The 20,058-nt window shown below is 35.6% G+C and overlaps 1 protein-coding gene across 1 annotated transcript in view; it reads right to left on the bottom strand.

Annotated features, from left to right (window-relative positions):
• sorcs3a (sortilin related VPS10 domain containing receptor 3a) overlaps nucleotides 1-20,058 on the bottom strand; it is a 336,334-nt gene that overhangs the window by 186,836 nt on the left and 129,440 nt on the right. The window contains exon 2 of the mRNA XM_052126718.1: nucleotides 14,491-14,558. Coding sequence (XP_051982678.1) covers nucleotides 14,491-14,558 — 68 coding nt within the window. The remainder of the gene's footprint in view (nucleotides 1-14,490; nucleotides 14,559-20,058) is intronic.

Genomic DNA, 20,058 nt, shown 5'->3' on the forward strand with positions numbered 1-20,058 from the left:
CCATAAATTGCTTATAGGGAAAAAAGTCAAACGCGACCGAAACTTACATTTTATTTGACTGCCTTTTTGCCAAGAAAGACTTCCCGTGTGCACATATACCTTTGGGAGTGAAGAATAAATGGCAGTTCTTGTGATCTGTATACAAAGATAGAGATAAGCATATAATAAAATATCGATGTTTACAATGTGTACAGAAAATGTAATCCAGAAAAGCTACAGAAACATACGTTTTACTTTGATTAGCTTTTGAGAAGTAATTTTCAACTTCATCTTCCTCAAGAAAAAGGAAGTTCTTCAGTCAAATGAAGCACTTTATAGAATTTTGGTTGGATATCATACAAAAATAAAAGATAACTTACATTCTTCTTCGTTTGACTTCTATTGGAGAATCCTCTGTCCCAGGGTCAGTGTGTTCAACATCTTCTGGTAGCTTTAACCTCGTTTCATAGTAATGTTCTACAAAAAAGGACTGTCCCCATACAGTCCATTGTTTTCCACAGGCAACATATCAGATTAATCAATTTGACAGATCTCTGACATAACATGTGAAATTATACAGTATGGCTTTATGATATGTCAGGGTAAGATATTATTCTACACCTGTTGGACATGACATGAATACATGTTACTAATGAATACATAGATATATGGCTTGATAGCCAACATAAACAGAATCTACAAGATTGGACTAAGCTGATGTGAATATTCTAGCATGTTGTGGGTTCCATCCTTCTCTAGATTCTTCCTCATTTTGTATTGCCTTAATGGCATCTATTTTGTTTGGTGGACACATACAGTACATTCATTTGTACATTACATTAAACTTTGTTTAATGCTTGTCATCTCACATTTCTCCTGTTATTAGAAGTCCAATTACTCTCCATACCGAAGTCAATTTGTCTCAATTCCATCTTTCATTGACACAACAAACAGCCCCTGCAGGGAAGGAAAAGGAAAGTTATACATTAAAAATCACTGAATTGTTTGTTTTAAGAAACTGATCCTTATGAATCGTCATTATAATCCCAATAATGTCTAGTGTACAACATAGATGCATACTAAAACATATATACATTCCTGCACTTGTTATTTTTCAATCATGCTGCATTATCAGAACCTGCTAAAAACAAGATAAACAACTGAACAAGAAAGCACTGTAAATTATAACTGATTACATAACTGGAGAAGTGAGATAAAGTTACTTATGGTCAGTACTGGGTGTAACAGACTACATCTGAATAATACAATCAATTACTGTGTCATTACAATTACATATTTATTCAATGACATATAAGGCACGGCAATAAATTAGTAGCTAATTAATTTGCTTGGTAGGCCTTGTGTGATAGCATTAAAACACTGGAAGTGGCCTCATTCCTTATTTAGTTAGACTACAGAAATAACAACTTACAAGAAGACACCAGGATAATATCACAGTGTAATGCAGTGTTATTATAGAAACATCGCTTACCTCGTAGAACTCATGGAAGAAAAAACACTTGCCTGTGTGGTTTTGATTAACATCGGCTGGAACAGCAGTTTAAATTTAAATACCCAACTGCCAATTGTCCGGATGTAGAAAAGAAATTCCCGCCTCAAAGGTAAGAGATCCAATCACATTTTAGATTCAGACATCGCCTGTACGCCAACTCTGTCAGTCAACTCGTGTACGCACATAGGCTTTAGCTGAACCAGTCAGAATAAAACAAATTGTAAAAAATAAAATAAAGTTATCTGTGCTAAAGAAGCACAATTTAGATAACTTTGTTGTCAGATATTACTGCTGAATTAAAAAAAAATTCTTTGAATGTAACCTTGACCAATTTGTTTATAAATATCAAACATTTTCAATATTTAACAAATGTGATGGAAATAATCAATATATACAAACATGGGTCATGCAGGTGGCTTACATAATTATAACAATGAACAATGTCTTGATTTTTGGATTATCAAGTATTCTAACATTTATTAAAATTATTATTTCTAAGAAGAAGAATAAAATATAGGGATCCATTTAAACACACACATATATATATATATATATATATATATATATATATATATATATATATATATATATATATAATCAATGTAACTTTTCAAATATGGCCCATGATTCATAAGCTTGATCTGGGCCACACACCTCCCACCAATAATCGACCCTTGTGTAGTTTGTGGTCATGTATGCAGAGCTGGCTTTGTCAGACATGGCCCATCTTTGGCTGACAGGACGCATGCCAATGCTGACATGAGGTCATCAGTGCAAGCTTGAGGCCACACTCGGGCCAAGTCCATCTACTATGTGGGTAGTATCCTGTCTCTTTGTGTGGAACTTGGTTAAGACAAACTACTCTTCAAAGTGTGTAGCTCATAAAGATGCTAAGTTTTATTTGGAATTCATCCTACATATACATATGAAGTTTAGGGAAGTCCCTACTATAAATGCAGGCCCATCCTATAAATGCATAAATCTGTAAGGATATTTCCTCTTGTGTTTAAAATGCTTTCCATCCCACATCTCACATAAATTATCAACATTTTAAAAATGAAAGGATCGTGTAATTATAAATGCCGAAATTACTTTCGTTAAATGACCATAACATGTCTCTAACAGCCTTTTGGAAGGAACCTCTTTGGAGGGGCTCAGTTGCTCACTTTCCTTTGGAACGACTCTTCAAGTGGTGTCCCATTTCTACAGTGTCATTCAAGGGTGCAAAAATACTGTTTGGAATTTGCCAGTAATTATTACACAGCTCTCTGGAATACTTGAATGTGATTCATCAATTGCAAAATTCTGAGGTACATATTTGTATAATAAACATTAAACTGTATAACTGACTTTTTTAACAGATAACAGATTTCCTACAAAGCTGTGATAGTTTAGTGTTTCTTGTATTATTCCGCAGTCTCTAATCTCTAACAAAATACCAATCTAGTCTCATAGAATGAACGTTACTATAAGTACAATAACTCACCTAATCGAGTGTGGGGCTTTGGACTTGAAAGAATTCAGTTCGAGCCCAATCAAGGATGCAAGCTAACATGTGAGATGAAAGTGTCATAGAAGTAACACCAAATGCATGTTGCTTTTGAAAACATGCTTTCATGTCAAATTTGTTTAAAGAAAACTATCGATTAGGTTTAGGTGTTGGTTTAGGATAAGAATGTCTGTTTTGTTCACCTATCATTTGCTTTTGGAACACTATTGGTTAGGTTTAGGCTAAGGTTGTAGGTTAGGGTAGTACATTTTACTCATTAAAACCTCCATCTAACAATTATTGTCTGATTACAACTAAATTTCACAAATTTTTGGCAGCCCCCACAGGACATTTCATAGGGAAACTGCAGGCAAATGTGTAATAAAGCACATGATTTTGGTTTCCAGTTGTCATGGTCATGCAGTTTTCATGAGATCAGGCTCCATAATACAACAATTTCCACTCAAATCAATATTTCATGTCCATTTGTAATTGTAATGGTAAGTGTGATAAGTTCAGTCATCCTGTCATTGTCGCAAAATAAACCTCTTGCATTACTAACTGTACAGTATGTAAAAGTTAAGGTTTTATAAATACTTCACATTCAACATTTTACACATGCTGATTCTTCATCATTCTCAGCCCTTAAATTAGTTTGTGAGCAATGAAGGTTCCTTCTATATTCTCTCCAGCCTGTTTTACACCTCCTGAATCCTATTACACCCCAGCACGCAAGCTACATGCATGCTGTTTATGGTACACACAAATGCACCGACAATGAGAAAAGATGCAACATGCCAAGCCCTTGCTAATGAAAAACCAGTGTTCGTTACACAAGATGAGGCTCTCTGCAAGCAAACAAGGCTGTGTTTTTTTGACAGCGAGAGTGAGGGGGGAAAGGTGTGATTTATGTTTCTGGTCTAATTTTTTCTCTCTCTCTCTCTACTGCTGTGACACCTAAATCATTCAACAAATGAGCAGCACACAAATGCTATGTTTCTTCATGGTGTCTTTCCCCGGATGTTGTTGTTGGGAGGTTAAAAAGTACAATAGAAGTGCTCCAATATTAGGACTTCTTGTTGTTGAATTTCCTCTCTCCCGGCATTTCTTCCATTTTCAACGTGTGTTTGACAGAATGTTCACACAGACTCTCATATCCCCCTTAAAACTTACTTGCGTGTTTCAAAGGAGTCTTGCTGGTGTCCCAAAGGCAGAACTCGGAAAAAGAACCACCCTTCAAGTGAAACCGAAAGTTACCGCTTTATTCCCTTCATTCTTTTCTCAATGTATTTTTCCTCCCGTTATCTGTTTATTTCTTCCCCAATTAGTGGCTTTGGATCCAATCAGCCTATACTTGTAACTTTGGAGAGAAACATTTTTCAAAACTCTTTTGAAAAGTTTATTTTCCCATGGAGAGCAAGTACAGCCATGCCTGCAGAGTCAATGTTTTGAAATGGTACAGAATTAAATCAATTTAGCACTCCTATTTAAGGTCTGTTGCCATTTAAGTTTGTTTTGGATGTGTAATTTCTTGTTAAATGTGCCATTACGGTTATGCATTAGAAGTTCATTATTTTACTTGATTATAGTTTGAGAGTTGTAAATTAACTTTAATTAATAAAGTTTGGTTAATATTGGGTTGAGTTTGGTTAATGAGTCTAAGTGAAGGCACAATTAGGAGATTAGGTTTCATATTAAGTGGAACTTCATTGACTTTTTTCTTTGCTAAGGCAAACCACTATTAGTATTGATCATACTTAGATATAGGGATTTCAACAAACCTCAAGCCCTATGCATTAAAATTTGACACACAACTCATTCCAGGCCATTTGTGCTACAGACATGATTTATACCTCAAAACATATGGTTTCACGAGAACCTTAGCTGTGATACTTGGTGGTGGGTAGTTTCTTTTGACATGAGCTACAGTGATAAGCAACCCCACTGTTTTTTTTAAAGCTGTAGTGTGTAATTTTCGACCTCCCCTGGTCCTGTTCCTAACTCACGCCATTGGTTAGCGAGTCAATGTTGCTGTGTCGGGCTGGACAGGAATTTTTATAGCACCACAGAGACACAGTGTTTATAGTTTCAATAGCATTAACCTATTAACTGCTTATTTGTCTCAGCATTTTAAGCTGGAATAGGAGAAAGTATTTTAACAGCTTTCAATTTTTACATGCGGCAAACATGTCTTTGACCATTGCCCCACATCTCAAGTTTTTTTTGGGTTCATGCGCAGGAGCACCACGTTTTTAGAACACTATCAATTAACCAGATAAGCTCTGCTGACAAACAGAATATGACATGTGTCATTATAATAAATAAACTGGGCTAGGATTAAAAGGAAAAATCTGTCAAATTTGACTCATTTAGACTCTATATCTTAGAATGAAAGACCCTTGGGGACAGTAAAGCAGGACAAGAAATAGTCTCACTATCATTTTTGACACATCTTGTTTATTGTGCTGTATATTTTGTATGCCGCATGTTATTTATTAATGTTGTCACTTGCGTAAGTGCTCCTGGATAATTTTTCTTTTATATGTTTATATTTTACTGTACAGCACTTTGGTGCAACTCTGTTGCTTTTAAATGTGCTCTAGAAATAAATCTTGACTTGACTTGACTTGACATCTGGTGTGCTGATGGGATTTTAATTTGATTACAGCAAAAACACAACAAGTGCCTCTAAGGCTGCTTCAGAAACTTGAACCTGCTTGCAAATCCAGTCTAGTGAGCACATGCTGAAGCTAGTGATGATATTCTCAATTTATTATCATGACAGACACTAAATTAGAGCTGGCTCCAGGATATAAGGGGAAGTCCCACCAGAGTGTAATTAAAAAGGTAAGAATATCAATGAAAAATAGAGTGTGGTAAATGACCTTTTGAGTAATAATTGTTAGTGATTTATGATTGTCCTCAAAAAAGCGCAGGGAGGGGGTGAATGGAAGCCCACAGAACTTTTCATTAATCTTATATATATGAAATCTGGAAGCATAATCCTGAGGTTTATGAACACTATTGAAGGTTGAAATACAAAATTTAATTTAGCTGAAATACATTTTGTGTTCCTCTGGACTAAAAAACACCATAATAATACCAAAGCACTTTGAAATGCAATGCACCCAAAACGTATTTGGATACTTTAACTTTAAAAATGTATAAATGTTCAACACATTTAGAGGGGAACTCATTAAGAATGAATTGCGCATGGTGAATCCATTTTTATTTGCATGCACTGTATGCGTTGGTTTAGCAAAGTATTTAAATGCAAATCAGGCAACCGCGCAAACATGCCCACAAAAACTGTGAAGAACAGACAGAAAGTACAGACCGGTTCTGACTGTTATAAAGCAGAGGACCTAGCAGACCATCTTGATCTAGGACGCTCTGCTGGGGCTGTATAGCATCACTCCACTACTGTGATCCAGACACCTGAATCATTTCTTTAACATGCCAAAAGTGCACTTGACTACACTACACATCTGGAAAAAAAAAAACAGAAAAAGCAAAAATCTATTTTACAGTGAGGCACTTATAATGGAAGTGACTGGTGCCAACATTTGGAGGGTTTAAAAGCAGAAAGATGTAGCTTTTAATTTAATAAAATGTTATTCCTTATTCTGTTAAAACTTGTGTATTTGAGCTGTTAAGTTAAATTGTCGTTTTAGAGGTTTAGGGTTTACAGGGTTATGTTTTCATTGCAATGAATATGTAAAATTAGATATAACTTTGTACTGAAAAGGTTACTAAGTGTTTTTTATGACACTAACATCATGTAAACACCACTATATATGTAATAACTTTATATATATATAATCGATGTCAAACGATTACAAATTTGTATCGAATTACATATTATGCCAATTCATTAATTGAATTAATTGCAATTATCACATTTATAAATAATAATTTGCTGAAAAGATATATATATAATGCATTATATTATTGTGGCACAATAATAAAGCAATAAAAAAGAGAGTAATCTACAATAAGGTTCCATTTGTTAAAATTAGTTAACCAAATTAGTTCAAATGAAATATCAAAGAGCCATACTTTTAAAAGTGTTCATTAACATAAGTTAATTCACTATGAATGAACTAACATAAACTAGCAATGAACAATTGCATTTTTATTAACTAACATTTACAAAGATTAACAAATGCAATAGAAGTATCTATTTATTCATTGTTTATTCATGATACCTAATGTATTAACTACTGCCAAATACTAACATTAAATACATACAAGACTAAGTATTTACTGTGTAACAACATGTTCAGCAAAATGAACACATTTGCTGCTACTGAGGTTGAGGTATGGGTAGGTTTAGGAGTAAGGGTAGGGGTAGGGTTGGGTTAGGGGTAACATTAACAGTTTAAATACAAATGTAATTAAACTGTTAATGCTAAAGTAAGTTAAATATACTTATAATGCATGTATGTACATAATATGTACATTGTATTACATAGATAAATACATAGTAGTTAAGGCCACCTAATATAACCAATGCATTGTTTTTTTTTCTCCATATTATTGAGCATAAGCCAGTCATTGGTCTGAAGACCATATCAATCCATTTTGCAATTGATTAAGTCAATCTGTCCAAAATAGATTTATTATAAGGGCTTATCTAAGAAAAAACTGATCTTGTCTGATGGTTCTGGTGCTCAGTAGCGCTGGCCATAAGGCAACAGCTCAAAAAGGTAGTGGGCTGGGTGAGTGGGGTCCAGAGTGATTTTTCCAGCCCTTTTCCTCACTCTGGAAGTGTTGAGTTCTTGAAGGGGGGCGGGTTGCAACCAATAATTCGCTCAGCAGTCCAAACTGTCCTTTTGTAGTCTTCTAATGTAGTCATGTATTTTGTACATAATTTGAGCTGAGTTGTTTTGTGTTCATTTTCTGTTGTTAATCTCTGGTGGTGTAGATTTTGTGTGGATGACTGAAAAATACATCTGGATATTTTGTCCACTCATGAATCATGATTAAATATTTGATTCATTTGACAGCCCTATTATATATAGAAATTGATTGTCGATGCAACTGTAAACTTCCAGCAGGTGGTGAAGCCATCAGAACTGTTTGAGCGGACATATTAGTATTCCCTAAATGCCATTGAACCTCAATACTGACAGCAAATACTGCCACCATTTCACTGTATCCAACCTCAAGGTAGCACAAGTTACATTTTGCCCTCTAGTGACAATTGTGATTAACTTTTAATTTGCTCAATATGGATAGCATTTGCTACAAGGTAGAACGCAAACATGGATCACAATGACAGAGCATCCACCTGAGACAGTGTGCAGCCTATCAGTGCAGTACAACGTTCACCTTGGAATGTGGCAAAACTGTGAAGAAGTTGTAATGTAAGTAGGAAAAGCTGCAATGTTTGCTTGCTATAGGGTGACAACACATCTTTCTGACCTTTTCAGATGGAAAGAGGTCCAGCCAGAATTTCGAAAAAGCCTAAAGCCCAGGATTTGCCTGTTTTTATATTGACTTGCTCTCTGTAGTCATGCATACATGTCATATATTCTGTGTGTGTGTGTGTGTGTGTGTGTGTGTGTGTGTTTGCTATTTAAAAATGGATTTAAACCTAGTGCATCAGTTAATACAAGCCATCTTTGCTCCCTCTTTCTAAGCGTGCTATCTGAGAGTGTGATACGGAGAGAGAGAGAGAGAGAGAGAGAGAGAGAGAGAGAGAGAGGTCATGCAACTGACTGTGAGAAAATGCACTTTTTGATGAAAGCACTTATGCAAAAGTAACTCAGAATAAACACTTTGATGTCTGCATTATATAAGTTTGTTTCTTACCTCAGTTTCAGTGAACTTTTTTACATTCAGCTTGATCTGTTTGCCACTGAAAATCTATACAGTCTGGTATAGACATAACTGTAAACAATTACATCTGTAGGAATTTTTCATTTTAATTCTGTAAGGTTTTGTGCTGAAATACAAGGCACAAGTGGTGCAACAATTTAATTAATTCACACCTAAGAATCCAAACACATTTCTGGGCCATGGCATACCATGGTACCTCATGAAAACCATATTCATACAGAATTTACATGGTACTCCAAGTGCTTGTACTTCATTTAGACAGCTTCAAATATGTGTATTTACTTCAAAGCAGACAATCAATTCAAAGTAAATTCTAAATAGTTTTGGAAGTGAAGATAGAAGATAAATTATTTTATTACAGAGTCAGAAGGATGTAAAATATTTTTGCAGTGGACTACTATATAAACATCTGTCTTATCCGATAAGAGCCATTGTATGGCAGTAGGACAAAATGTAAATTCCATAAAGGCACTGACATCATAGAAACAGCAAGACATTTGTTTCCTCTAAGAGATGGCACGCACATTGACAAAGTTCTTGTTTTTGCTCTTGCTGAGAGGTCAGCTACGACTTCTTTAAAAGGTCAGGGACATCAGGTAAGTCCTTCTCGGAACGGTCTGACTGGTGTTGCATGCGCTGACCTGTGAAATATCAACTCTATATAGAAGCGGCCATTGCCAAAATGATGCAATTTGAAAGTCTGTCAGCGCTCACCCTTGCGTCACCCCTCTAGGCAGCAGTGTCGGGCGGAAGTAAGAAATGGTGGATAGATGTCCATAAATACCTTCATTTGAGGGGACTTTTATTGAGGTAGAAACTATCGTTTTGAACGAGCAACAGCAGACAGTGTTAAGTTAGAATAGAATTACCTCTGGGATCTCTTCACAGTTACACAGTGGCCGATGCTCAAGACAATGATAATGCCAGTTGTGCACTGCACTATGAGTTGGCTACGATCAGTGGCTTTTTGTCACAGACTAGTCATAGACTTAAAAAAGGGGCGGCTGTGGCTCAGGTTGTACAGCGGGTCGGCTGCTAATCGCAGGGTTGACGAGGTCGATTCCCGGCCCACACGACTCCACATGCGAAGTGTCCTTGGGCAAGACACTGAACCCCAAGTTGCTCCCAATGGCTGGCTAGCGCCTTGCATGGCAGCTCTGCCGCCATTGGGGTATGAATGTGAGTGTGCATGTGTGTGTGAATGGGTGATTGGGTCACAGTGTAAAGCGCTTTGGTAATCTCTAAGGTTAAAAAAAAGCGCTATATAAGCGCAGACCAGACCATAAAAGTGTGGGCTTGATTTTAGCCAACAGAGCAAAAATACAATTGAACTTAGATATTAACTAATCTGAGGCAACTATTTGATCAGCAATCTCTCATTATCTGTTATTCACATTTTCTTGGAAATACAGACAATTACATACAATTTTCTACCTCATTTTCTACCCATCAAACTGAAGAGGGAGTCTCATTTACTTTGTGATGACATATTTTTAATGTGTGGAATGGCAGGGTTGCTATTTGTAGCACAAGTCATGTTAGCTTTACGATGGCTACATGTTTGGTAATTATGTAGGTTTAATTATGACCAGAATATGTTACCTTAATCATAGTCAATGACCAAAGTAGACTAGAAACTATATCATTAATTTATATATTTATTTCTGGATTTTTATGTGATTTCTCACATTTTACACAGTTTTGGATTGTTTGCAAATCGTTGGTACAATACAATTTTTCAACACAACTAAATTATCAAAGCAACTAAATGCAGAAAACGCTGAAGTTATCTGTCTTAAAGTTCTCTGGCCGATAGCGTATTGGGTTTCTACCTTAACTCTTAATGCACATAACTTCATCAACATTTGCTTGAATCTGTCCGAGGCAGTATGTGAAACTCATGTCACAGTACCTGCAGCTAATCTAAAGTGTCTTGCTTTCTACACCAAATATGCTTTTCATCATTTACATTTACGTTTATGCATTTGGCAGATGCTTTCATACAAAGCGACTTACAGTGCCCTTATTACAGGGACAATCCCCCCAGAGCAACCTGGAGTTCAGTGCCTTGCTCAAGGACACAATGGTTGTGGCTGTGGGGCTCAAACCAGCGACCTTCTGATTACCAGTTATGTGCTTTAGCCCACTACACCATGAATCATCATGAAGCATGAGTGATGCTTAGAACTTTTATCCCTAAAATTATAAATATCTCTAAGCATGTCCCTTACAAAATTTGACACTAGTGATTCATTTTGGCTATTATTTATATTTAATACACTTTTCTCCTTTCTTTATCTTTGATTTAACTCTAATACTGACAATTTGCAAGATTTTTTCAGACTTTAAGAGCACCATTTTGAATAAGATATGAGGTTTTTCGCCTTCCTCTGAGAAGGATTATTTATTTATTTTTTTGTGAGAGTGTGGTACAGAGATTTGAACTAAACTGAATCAGTTTGATTAGTGGCATCGATATTTCATTCACAACCATGCACAAAGGGGTTCAAATGCTTTGAATATTATCTGGAAAAATGACTGATCTGGCTCCATTGTTTAAGGTCATGCTGTTCATTAAATCTGACACGCCGTTTCTCTGAGAAATGCTACTGCCCTGACCTTTCACAAGAAGTCAACAGCTCTCTAGTTTCCGGTGGTGTAACTAAACATTACCAGTTGCTCCCTCAAAGTCCACCTCTATCTTAACTGAACTTTGATCTCAATTAACAATGAAGATGTGTTTGCCTTGGAACATATTATACTATGAATCACTGGGTAAGCCAAGCTAAATTGGCATTCAGAAAGAAAATATTGAGCACTGCATGGGTTGTGCTTATATTTGCTATTAGCCTGGTTAAATTAATAGAAAGGACTCAGCTGAGGCCTGATTTGTGGATAATTGAACATTTGCAAGCTTAGCTGGGATATGTGAAAACAATTATTTCACTGTATATGTTCAAAATGTATAATGTGTGACAAAAAATAAAGGCTTCTTCTTCCTATTCATTTTGTCAGTACATACTTTATTGCCATACAAACAGTCATAGTGAAGTAATGGATCGCTTGCCGCACAGAGCCGTAGTGTCTAGCAGGCCAGACTAAAGGGCAGGGTGAGAATCTAGTCTTTGTGAAGACAATGGGCTTTGTTTGCATTTGCATTATTGTTTATTACTATTATTATGTTTTAACTGTGTTGTTAGACAGTTTTTAAGACCATATTTATTTTTCTACCTTTTTTCCACCATTGTTGATGGTCCCAAATAAAAGTGTGTTTATTACAATGTAACAGCAATGTAACTACTGTATAATATGTGGTTATACCATGTTTTTTCTTGAAGTTACTATTATTTACATATAATACATTCAACATGGACCTTGCATTATAAAAATATTGTCTTTTTCCAAATAAGTCAAACGAAACATTTTGAAAAATGAAACATACATTTATAAGTATCTTTATGTTTCCTCATTAAAGGGACAATTTAAATATTGTTTAAGTTTTACTGGTCTTAATTAGATTCAGAAATGAATCAGAGGTCCATCCAGTTAATCTCGGGTCAGGGTGGAACACTCAGTGGATAAATTCGCCACTACATATTCTGTGAATGATATCTACCAAAAATATTTGTAAACATTTATTGATAATTATATTTCAGTAAACATAACTATACTGACATTTTAAAATTACATTATTTGTCTATATATCTTCCCATAACATGTAATGCTTGATAAAATATGACTAACATCACACAATAAAGGAAAACATAAATAAACTAGAGTTACGCACTTCAAATAACTCAAAATAATTCTGTTGACTTACGTCTCCTCCAGTGTGCAATCTCATTTCATAACATATATCTTTTTTTAAAGGTAACAGTTCATACTATAACAGATTGGACTGTAAATCAAGGGAAAAACCTTCACTATCAGTGTTAAAATGACACATTTATCACAAATTAATATATGTTAGTAAGAGACTGTAATACTAAATACTTAATAGTGTGAGGTAAAAAAAAAAATCTAAATCTGATGACTTGAGCACTTATTTGTCAAAGATAAAAAATGAAAGGCAGCTTTGGGATATAAGCAAATGATACTAGGGCAATATTTTACAATTGTTAGTGTATTGAAAATGTAATTGGGTGAAATTAAACATTATAAAACCAGAAACAATGCTAAATAATTGCCTATAAATCAAACAACTTTTGAGTTGAACTCACCTTGAATAGAAGTCTGACTCTATTTTTTTATTTGAAGTCAACTTAAAATTCCACATATCAAATCTTGCATTTTTATGATAAAAAAACATATGTCACAACCTTTTTTATTATTCTTATTACATTACACCACAATTTAAACACGTCCTTGAGTAAGAAAATCCTTCAGCATATCTTGAAAATAAATAAAAATACCTTGAAATCCCTCTGCCCTACAGCATCTCATGAAAATAGCATAGCACTTGTCATCTCAAATCAGACATCTTCTCAACTCAAATCTTCTCAAGGAGATTTAAGCACCTCAATATGAAGCTTCACACCGTCTAAATAGAAGTGCTCAACTGACCATGTGGAGGATAAGGCTGTCCAGATCACTCAATTGCACAAATTATTACCAAAAACATCAGCAAATGAGAATCTAACAGAGCCAATAAAGATTACAAAGGGATGAAATCATACTATCAAGAAATTAAGGGCCTTGTTTAAAGAGCACTAGCGCTAAGCACAGCACTATGCAATAAGTCAATGGGCATGGCCATGAAGTTTTGATATTTTCGTGCAAGCATGCACTAAGTCTAGGCACCGGCCTCTTTTGCAGTGACTTAAAAATGAATCTACAACAACAGGTGGAAAATATGACTAGACATTGTAAATAGAAACATAATAAACATAATAATAATCAATGAAAAATAAACCGTGAACTCTAGAAAGTTTAAAACAAATTGCTGGTGGAACCACTAAACTACATATGCAGGAAATTAATTTGGATGTGGTCCTGAAACATATTAGTTCAATAACCTATTTCTCAGGAAATTGAAAATTGTGTTTGAGCCACTCCATTAAGATAAAATGCACCCATCGTTTGCGCACATACACCCATGGATAGCACAAACACTCCCACCCATGTGCACTGTGCTTTGCTCTGGCACAAAAACATTTAGCTTAGAATAGTGCTCTTGTTAAAATTAGATAAGACACGCACAGACATTACGCGTTACCCTGCGCCTAACGCTGCTACAAAAACAGAGCCCCATGACTCTTTGTTCTGCAAGGGTAAATGACTAATAGTCCCAACTACAAGTAAAACCAAAACAGCATCCATGACGTTTCGGTGTCTCTAGTGGTTTCTAAATGTGGAGTGCCACTCCCTTTTCCAAAGACAGAAGGACATCTGTATATGTCTGAACATTTGTCTCTTGCTAATCTTAGACAAAACTAAAGTATAATTTACATGCTAGAAAGAACAACATCTGAGAGAGAAAGCGGAGAGGGTTTTTTTTTTTTTTTTTTACATTGCATGTAATGAAAGGAGCAGATGAAGGTAAAAGAAAGCTCTCCTTCTTGGATATGTGTGGGTGGAAGCGGGACAGAAAGTGTAATGGAGAATGGAAAAAAAGCTAAGACATGAGGAGAGAGATTGGAAGGGAAAGATGTGGGCTTTATCTCACCTCCATAGAGTGCTTTCTGTTACACTGCCAAGGTGAAAGTCATACAGCTTGGTGAGGATCAGAATCACCTGTAAAAAGAGATACAAAAAAATATAGTATGTATTTATATATGTGTGTGTGTGTGTGTGTGTGTGTGTGTGTGTGTGTGTGTGTGTGTGTGTGTTATTTTTGACAAGTATCCATTTCTTATATTCCACTCTGTCATATTTATGTTTATTACAGACTCTCCCTGCGTCCGAAATAGCATACTGTCAGAGAATGTAATGTATTTGATGCAGGATGTACTTCTCTGCCCCTAAAACAGTACAGTACATTATTTTGGTATGCATGCGAGTAGAAGATTTTGAACACACTTCATCCAGGGTATTGATGTAAATGTCAAGACTTAAAAAACTGTAAAATATATAAATAAAAATAAAAAATCTGTTATTAATCATGATTTATCATGGAACATGGAGTCAATGTGAACACGCTTGTCTCATAGAGACAAGGGCGCCAAGATTTTCACTGAAAAATGACTTACTGTCCATTTTGGACTGGTTCTCACCAAACCTATTACACACTTCAGAATACTTGGGCTACATTTATTATACTTTTTGGATGCTATCTAAAGGTTTAAAGTGAAGAACTATCCACTGCCTTTGTATTGAAAAGATGGACTAGGATATTGACCAAGCCTTTTGTGCGTGCATGCGTGTGAATGTGTGTGCGTGTGTGTGTGTTATGCAGAAGCAATAAAGTCATATGGATTTGAAACAACATGGGGGTGAGTAATTAATGGCATAATATTTGGGTGTATTATTCCACACTTATGTTCCTGCATTGCAAGCACTGTTATTTCCTTCAAGAGTTCTCAGAAAACATTTTCAGAGCTTTTAAGAAACCAGTGGTGACTATATGGAGACAATATTATGCCTTATATATCTGCAAAAAAATAAACTGATTAATAAAAGACTGGTCTGCCATAACAAACAAACGAATACTAAAAATATGCTTATTAAATACATGCACAAACTCTGATTTATAATTTCATTTATTTATGGAATAATGTTCTTCAGGAATTGTAAATCATATTTCATAAAGGCACTTCTATAGCTATACTGCTGTTCTTCTGCATTAATGCTATTAATTAATTTTATTAATTATATTTAAAAACAAGACACAAACACAGAATTCCCAATTAGTAACTAGGAGTTTTTAAAAACCAAGTTAAGGTGAAAATAGACTGGAACATCAAACGACACATGAAGCAAAAAAGCATTTTAAACAAAACTTTAACCCTAAAAAATAGCTTTTTTTTAATCTTTTAACATTAAGTGACATTATTCTTGGTTAGAAATTAGAGAAAATGAGACAAACCTTAAATCACAGTGACATTTTTCTGCTGATCGTGTACGCTTGTTTTAAAGTTAGCGGGCATAATGGTGCATGTAAACCGTGCATGCTCCTTGACCTAATGAATAAGCCACGCCCCATGTGATGTCGTCATACTCATAACTCTGCCCCATGTCAAAGTAGTGCCACATAATGAAGCGTCAAGAGAAATGAAGTGCAAAGAGAGAGTTACCACGAACATTTAAAGGATCATCGCAAAGAACAAAATACTTTCCGCAAAGTGAAACTCAAAGAAAAAGAAGTGTTGCAAAAAATTGTATGCCAAAAGTCTGTTTCTGGATGCAAAAAAAGGATCTCAAGTCTTGGGTTTCATTTAGATGTTTAATTGCAAATATATAAGGCATCTGTGACACAGTTAAAATGGGCAAGGAGGAGGTGGGAACCAGCTGAACAGTCAAAGCAATATTTTAATTTAAACTTAAACAAAAGACACAAAACATAAACCCACACATGGCAGCTGCATGTGGCTCTTTCTCAAACTATGGCATCCTGCTGCACTTATCCCTCTCCTCGGCTGATTAACCCGACTGGGGGCCAGCCGAGCGCACTCACGGCCCGGCCCCGCTCTCCTCCTCATCACACTCCTCCCTCCTTTGCCTCATCACAGCATCAAATTGACTCCATATGCCTAGCAACAGTTGCTAAGCACTAACTTGTGGACAGCTATGCCAGTTTTTCAAAAGCTCTTTGATTTTTTCTGTTCACAATGGTGGTTTGGTTTTGTTTATTTCTCTTTTGTGTTTTTTTATTAGTCAATCAGTCTTTTGGCCGGGTGGGATTGATTTTGATAGTTCTCAACCCTGAACTTGGGCACTATGATCTGTTTGGTTTGTGAGTTGCTGTGTGCAAAGTTGTTAGCCTCAGGGTCAGAGAAAAGACAGTGAGATGGCTTTGAGAGCTGCTGAAGTAGCCATCCAGAATGTCAAATGCATATGCACACACATCACAGACAAAATCACATCTTCACAATGATGAACTATGTGGTTTTCTGAACATGTATTCTGATTTAGTTTTGTTATTAAACGAATGTACGCTGATCACATGGAAGTAGATGCATTAATGTTTTCTCTCGTGAGCTAGCAATCAGAAATTACTGCCAGGTAAAGTTGCAAATTGCTTTTGAATGTAGACTGTGTCTACATCTCTTTCGAAGTCTGTTGTATTGTAGACTGGGTCTACAGCTATTTTGAAGTCCATTTTCACATTAACTGAACCTTCACACACTCTTCAGATGTTTGCCACTGACCAATTACTCTTTTACTTTTGAGAACACTCTGAAATACAGAGCCGCAGAAGTTATCTTATGATTAGTCTCATATGGGTGCCACTCTGGGGTGCGTTTACCAAAAGCATCGTTAGCCATCTATGGTCGATAGTTTCATCTTTACTAACATAGTTCAACGATTTGGTGTTTCCTGAAACTGTAGTTCCAATTAACTTTTGCAAACAGCATCGCAAAGTTTTGTGGTTGGAACTACAGCTCTCCACTTGTGGTTAGAAGCATAGTTCCTTGTTAGTTTGCTATGTAGACGTCATTTGACATCCCTGAGGCTTCTGTATCTTTCATTTTATATACATCTTTCATTCCGTCAAGACTTTGAAGAGATTTACATGCATTTAAGAAAAATATTTAGTATGGGGTTTTGCTGAAAGCATCCTTCTGAAAAGTCTGAATGCAGCTTTTTAAGGGATTAAAGGTTGTTAAGAGAAAGTGATATATCACACACAGGTTCTGTCAGTGAACACGGCTTTTATGTGTTTATGTTAACGCATAAGCATTTTTAAAGAGTGCGCATATGCATATGCTCAAGTGCGTCAAGGGAGCACCGAAGTCTAATATAAAGGGAAACCCATCTATTGCTAACTCAATGCATCTGTCACATTACAAAATGCATGCCACTTTTGTGTCTTCAGCAGCTTTCTAGCATTAAATGGCTTTCTGGTGAACATGTAAATGAGCTATTATAATTTAATGTTTGCGGAAGTTATTATTCCATCCCCCTGAGTAATGTCATTAACAACAGCTCAACAAACGTGGTTCAAAGGATCGATGTGCGACAAAGTCACTATGGTTTCGGGAAACAGTCATGACTAGCTAGTGAATTTCCACAACAATGCATCATACTATGGTGGTTAAGCAGTGAGTTACATCTTTGTATGGGAAATGCACCCCAGATCCGTAGTGTGTTACATATGACGTTATGCATCAGTGGTCTCAGAGTGGATATGTGCTCGATACACATTAATTTAATCTCATATTCTTTATGTTATACACAGAACAGATACTTGTGTGCATCGCTAACATGCATTGACCATGTTAAATTTAAAGTATTCCAGATTTCCAAATCTAAAGTAACTCCCATGGCATGAGGTTTTTTTGACCGAGTAGATGAGAGCATTTTAACATGTTTGAAAGGAGGAGCACAAAGCTGTTCGCAACATAAACCACAAGAAACACTTCTTTCAGTTTTTCGGCAAAATAAAGGCTTGAGACTGTATAGCAATGCCGTGTGCTAAATTATTACAGAAATGTATTACGATTGTGAATTGCAGTAATAAGTAAAAACTATACCTTCTACAGAGGACTCAAGTGTGAACTTGAACATGACTTAATTTTGGTCAGAGTGACTCATTCACTAGTTTGTAGTTTTAACACTTTGTATTATACTGTATATTATAATGATTTCTGAAGGATCATGTGACACTGAAGACTGCAGTAATGATGTTGAAAATTCAGCTTTGATCACAAATTGCCTTTTACAATATATTTAAATAGAAAACGGTTCTTTTAAATTGTAAAAAGAGTTCAGAATATCAATGTTGTTTCTGTATTTTGGATCAAATAAATCCAGTCTTGGTGAGCAGAAGAGACTTCTTTTAAATGGTAGTGTAGGTCTAAAATTAAGTAAAGTCTTTATGTAAAGAAAATGTATAGTCATATTACTACTTTTAACTTAAAACTTGATTTGGATCATGAAGTCTCCTCTCATTCATTCTCTTTCCCTCATTGATAGGCCCAGGGGTCTTTTGTCTCTCAGGTGTGAATTACAATCAATATTCATGATCATTCACGCCTCCTCGCATATTACCTTTCAACACTAAAATTGTCTTACAAAAGTTAAATTACTATATTGCTTGGTATGAATAAGTGATCAGGGTTGTTTTCACATCATTTTGTAGCAAAAACTCTAGGCTACATGATCCAGTTCTCAAAAAGCTTGTTGACAAATGTTTAGTATGTGTTATATGGCCTTATTTCAGTGACTTAAAATTGTAGTTTTTTCAAAAACCATGCATAAATGATATTTTGTAAAAAATACAAACCTGTACACACATGTTGCTCACTTATTACTGTAGCCCAGTTTGTGCTGAATACAGTGTTATTAGAATTTAGCCATTAATATGTTTTTAAGCAACTGAAAAAAGCACAAATGTCAAGGCATGTCAAAACTTCTCCAGGGCCCAAAACCCCCTCAGACCCCAGAGGGTTAACATGAGCGCTGCAGTTAAATGTTTTATTTTTTTAGAACTGATATCTAAAATATTCTTAAAGGACAGAATTATTTGGGATTAATGATCATGATTAAATGTTAATCATTATCCTGCAGCCCTAAGCCATATTAAAGGAAATAAACAGACAATAAATAAATATGAAAAACAACTAGTAATATTTTGTTCCTAGAATGTTTTTGGAACATTGGTTTATGGTTATAAAAACTAAAACCGAACAGTATGGTGACACCAATTATCTAACAGACAGTTATATAAGTAATAAAATGCTCAATGCTTGCATTTGCTTAACAAATGTAAGGCAGAAGGCAGTGACTGAATGAGGGCAGTCATGAATTTAAGTCAATGTTGAGACACATGGTCCCTCACATTGACATTTTACATAATTAAGGCTATTTCCTTCTGTCAGATGTTGCTGTACTTCCTGTACTGGTATAATTGGCCTGAGATGATGAGCTTAATTTGCATATTCATATTCATTTTCCTTTGATAGCATTGCATGTTGTAAAACAGGACTTTTCCTTGAAGGAAGGCAACAAGCTGTCACTTTGAGTCATGTTGGCTGTAGTGGCTACATCATGTCTGTTTCAAAAGAAAAAAGTGATGAAATGTAAAAAACTCAAAGAGAGGGGAAAAATTTGCTTCCTTCTCACAGAGAAAAGA

The sequence above is a fragment of the Xyrauchen texanus genome, chromosome 5 (genome assembly GCF_025860055.1).
Source record: "Xyrauchen texanus isolate HMW12.3.18 chromosome 5, RBS_HiC_50CHRs, whole genome shotgun sequence".
Lineage (NCBI taxonomy): Eukaryota > Metazoa > Chordata > Actinopteri > Cypriniformes > Catostomidae > Xyrauchen > Xyrauchen texanus.